Below are 3,953 nucleotides of genomic sequence, written 5' to 3' on the forward strand. Positions count from 1 at the left end.
TGGTGGCACAGCCTCAAAAATCGGATGCAAAAAAGAAAAAACACACAAAGGAAAAATCCTCATATGCATGCAGAGCCAAGGGCTTTGCTACCCTGGAGGGTTTGGTGATGGTTGGCAAAGGAAGATGTGCCGGCAGGCTGGCGAGGGGAGGGATGGCACCTCAACGTGGAGCTTTGCTAGCCGAGCGCGCTGCGGTGGCTGACGCTGCTCTTTTCTCCATCTCTCCCTCCACCACCACCTCCACCCCCTTGCCCAGAGATCCCCCAGTGCGCCGGCTGCAACCAGCATATCCTGGACAAGTTCATCCTCAAGGTCCTGGACCGGCACTGGCACAGCTCCTGCCTCAAGTGCGCCGACTGCCAGATGCAGCTGGCCGACCGCTGCTTCTCCCGGGCTGGCAGCGTCTACTGCAAGGAGGACTTCTTCAAGTGAGTACCCCCCTAGGGCCACAGCCCCCTGAAAGCCACTTCTCCCCCATCCACGAAGCAGGCAAATGCACAACTCGTTTTTCTCAGCGTCGTTTCTGCAAAATTTTCACCTAGTGGTGTGTTTTGTGTCGGTTTTTTGGTGTTTTGGGGTTTTTTTCTGTGGAAAATAATGGAAATGTTGGCACTTTGTATCTGGATGCTGCTTGGTGGGGATTTAACCTTCTGGAAGCCCCAAATCTCCCTGATGCTCCCATCTCTCCTCTGTGCTGATTCCCAGCTCTGCTTGGAGCTAGAGGGCAGGAGAAACCCGCGCATGGCAGCGGCAGTGAGCCCCTTGACAGGGTCTGCCAGTGACATTCATCTCCATCTTTTTACCTTTTTTCTTTTTTTTTTTCCCCTTCCCTCCTCCTTTTTTTTTTTTCTCCCAATAGTGTAAAAATCTATGATGGCAGGTGCCTCCAAGCTGTGTGATGCTCCAGCTTCTGCATTTCCCCGCTCTCACAGGGCAGGACAACCCATTTCCCCTTAAAAATGCACTTTTCAGCGGAGATTCTCTAGTCCTGGCTGCTGGGGAAATCAGGGAGTTTTCCCAAGGAATGGCAGAGGGTGTTGCAACAGGACGGTGAATTGCTGTGAGGCGGAAGGATGCTACTCTACACCTCCTGCGAGGAGGAGAGCCAGATCCTGGCCAAGTGCTGCCTTTTGCTGGCAGGGGGCAGGTGGTGGAGCCCATCCAAAAAACAGCTGCCACAGGTTGGGGACTGGGGCCACCTCCCTATACCATCATCTTCTGCTCATCCCTGTCCACACCGGCTCTTCTCATCGCTCCCCGCTGTCAGCTGGCCGGCTAAACCAACCGATGGCGATTCCATCCCGTGCTAATCCTGGGCAGGACTTTCCCTGCCTGCCCATCCTCGGGCTCTCAGGCCTCCCATGTGTGTCTCCTGACTTCAGCCATCAGGGCTTGAATTTCTCCTTCCCAGCTGGGGAACGTGCGACGGTCAAAGCAGCCTCTACAGCCTGGGTAATAACACTTCACTTCTGATATTTTCCAGCCTATTAATCTCCAAGTCGTTTAAATAGTTGCCCAAAAGGTGCGGGTAATCAATGTTAATTAGAGTTGAAAGATCAGCGACTTTCTTAGATGAGGTCCTGCCTGGATTATTTGGTGCCAATCAATAGCATCTCGGGCTCTTGCCTCACCTTTCTTTCAACTGCTCATTGATTTCGGGGTAGGTAACCCACGGAGGACGTAAGGATTTAAAGGCTATTTTCAGAGGCAGGTTTGTAATGCAGGAGCCACTTCTGAAAAGAATAGATTTTTTTTTATTTTTTTCATCTTTTTTTCCTTCCCCAGAACCGTGGCTGTTGAACCCCAGCTGTGGGTGGTCAGTTCCACCCTCGGTCCAGCCATCCCTGGGTGGTGCGGAGACACCCCAGGATGTTTTGGGGGGTGCTAAAATGGCTTTAATAGGGTTCTAGGGGGTGGGGGAGGGAGGATGGGGGCTGCAGGGTGTGCACCAGCTCAGCCTTGGGCACAGAAAAGCATCATCTCTCTGCCTGTCCTACCCCTCCCTCCATTCCTTCCATCCCTTCATCCCTCTCTCCATGCCCTCTGTCCTTTCTTCCCTCCCCTCCCTTCATCCCTCCCCCTTTCCCGTCTCCTCCCTTTATTCCCTCCCTCCCAGCTGACTCCCGGGGAGCTGAGGTCTCCCCAGCAGGTGTCCAGGGACTCTCCCTTTAGGATCCAAGCCCAGAAAATGAGACGAGTTTTACCTCCTCACCTTCTGCTTCCAGCGTTCCTTTGAGAAGCTGCCAAAATTGTGCCTCTCATCCCATGCCTGGGTGACACCTGGTGACTCAAGGACAGTCTGGGGTACCCAGTTTTAGTGGTCATCCCCCAACTTTCTGGAGGGCAAGAGGATTTTGTGGGTTTGGGGGATGTTCAGCCCTCAGGGAAGGGGAAGCAGTGAGAGGTGCCGTGGGTGGGCATACCTGAGCACCCACTACCCATCCCTGCAGCCTTGGAACTGGGGACCAAAGCAGGGAGGAGCAGTCCCGGGCTGCCTTCTTTGAAGCAGATGGATCAATTTGAGGCATAAGGGGGTGGATTTATTCTGATAGTTTGTGGCCTGGGCTGCTGCTGCGACACCAGGATGACTGGCACCCCACTGATGGGATGTTTAAGGGTGCAGCTGAGCTCTTGTGGTGTTGGTGGGAGGTAGGAATCTGCCCACACTGCCGATGCTGAAAACACCAGTGGAACATCCTTTTATTTCTGACTTCCTCCTGCGCTTGCCACCGCCTCGTGGCACGTGTCGCGCTGCCGCTGTTGATTCACTTTATTCCGGACGTTATCCAGCTGTGATCTGGGTGTTAGCCTTCATGTCTGTATGGGGCGACCGCACCCTTCCACAGACGAGGCTGCACCCACATGGGTTCACCCAGCTTATGGGTGCATTCACCTTCCACTCTTCTTGCACGTTCCTTGCACCATTCTTGCGCTCTCCTTGCATCCTACCCCCAGGCCAGTGCACCCAGTGCCCCCGTCGGGCTGTCCTTACGCTGTAAGAGCCCCATCATTCTGCATTAATCTGGGATTCATCATGCTAGCGGGATGGTGTAATTAATTTATTTGGTATTAATGTGGATGAAATATGTACTGTCCTTGCAGGGTAAAAAAAAAAAATCAGGCAGCCTATAAGCATTAGTTAAAAGAACCATTAGAAGCAAACCTTCCTCAGCTCCATTAGGCTGGTCTTTCACACTGAAGAAGATAAACCCCTGCCATGTGAAGTGTCATGCATAATTAGGTTGATTGCTGATTTAAACTCTGCCCTGTTTCCTGGTCCCCGTCCCATTTCTGGCAAAGCCCACCTCGCCATGGGGGCTCAGGGATTGCCTGCTTCTCCTTGCAGGCGTTTCGGGACCAAATGCACGGCTTGTCAGCAGGGCATCCCCCCCACCCAGGTGGTCCGCAAAGCTCAGGACTTCGTCTACCACCTCCATTGCTTCGCCTGCATCATCTGCAGCCGGCAGCTGGCCACCGGCGACGAGTTCTACCTGATGGAGGACGGGCGGCTGGTCTGCAAGGAGGACTACGAGACCGCCAAGCAGAACGGTAGGCACCCCAAAAGGGTGGGACATCGCACCTAGGGGTGGCTATGGGACACATCACCAGCATCATCCCTGCTGGAAGGGGTCTCTGGGCAGCTCGTTTTCTTGGCAGCTTGGTTCGGGGTTGCTCACGCTGATGTTGTTGGGGCTGGTACTTGCAGATGACTCTGAGGCGGGCGCTAAGCGGCCCCGGACCACCATCACAGCCAAGCAGCTGGAGACGCTGAAGAACGCCTACACCCCAAACGTGCCCGGCAGGTGCGGGAGCAGCTCTCCTCCGAGACGGGGCTCGACATGAGGGTGGTGCAGGTGAGGCCACGGGGATGCCCCTCTCCACCCTGCCCCTGGTGAAGAGGGACACCAGGATCCCACTGCGGGGCTGGGCTGCAGGGGTGCTGGGTTTCAGGG

At 54.8% G+C, this 3,953-nt stretch overlaps 1 protein-coding gene across 1 annotated transcript; it reads left to right on the forward strand.

The window, feature by feature from the left end:
• Positions 1 to 256: 256 nt before the first annotated feature.
• On the forward strand, positions 257 to 3,854 carry LOC104269876 (LIM/homeobox protein Lhx4-like; the record flags this gene model as incomplete). Its single annotated transcript, XM_009864714.1, is given in 4 exon segments — positions 257 to 428; positions 3,347 to 3,549; positions 3,707 to 3,781; positions 3,784 to 3,854. Coding segments are annotated over 4 exon segments (521 nt in total), but the record flags the coding sequence as incomplete, so codon positions are not given.
• Between the last annotated feature and the right edge of the window lie 99 nt (positions 3,855 to 3,953).

Source organism: Apaloderma vittatum, unplaced genomic scaffold (assembly GCF_000703405.1).
Source record: "Apaloderma vittatum isolate BGI_N311 unplaced genomic scaffold, ASM70340v1 scaffold36362, whole genome shotgun sequence".
In the NCBI taxonomy this organism is placed as follows: domain Eukaryota; kingdom Metazoa; phylum Chordata; class Aves; order Trogoniformes; family Trogonidae; genus Apaloderma; species Apaloderma vittatum.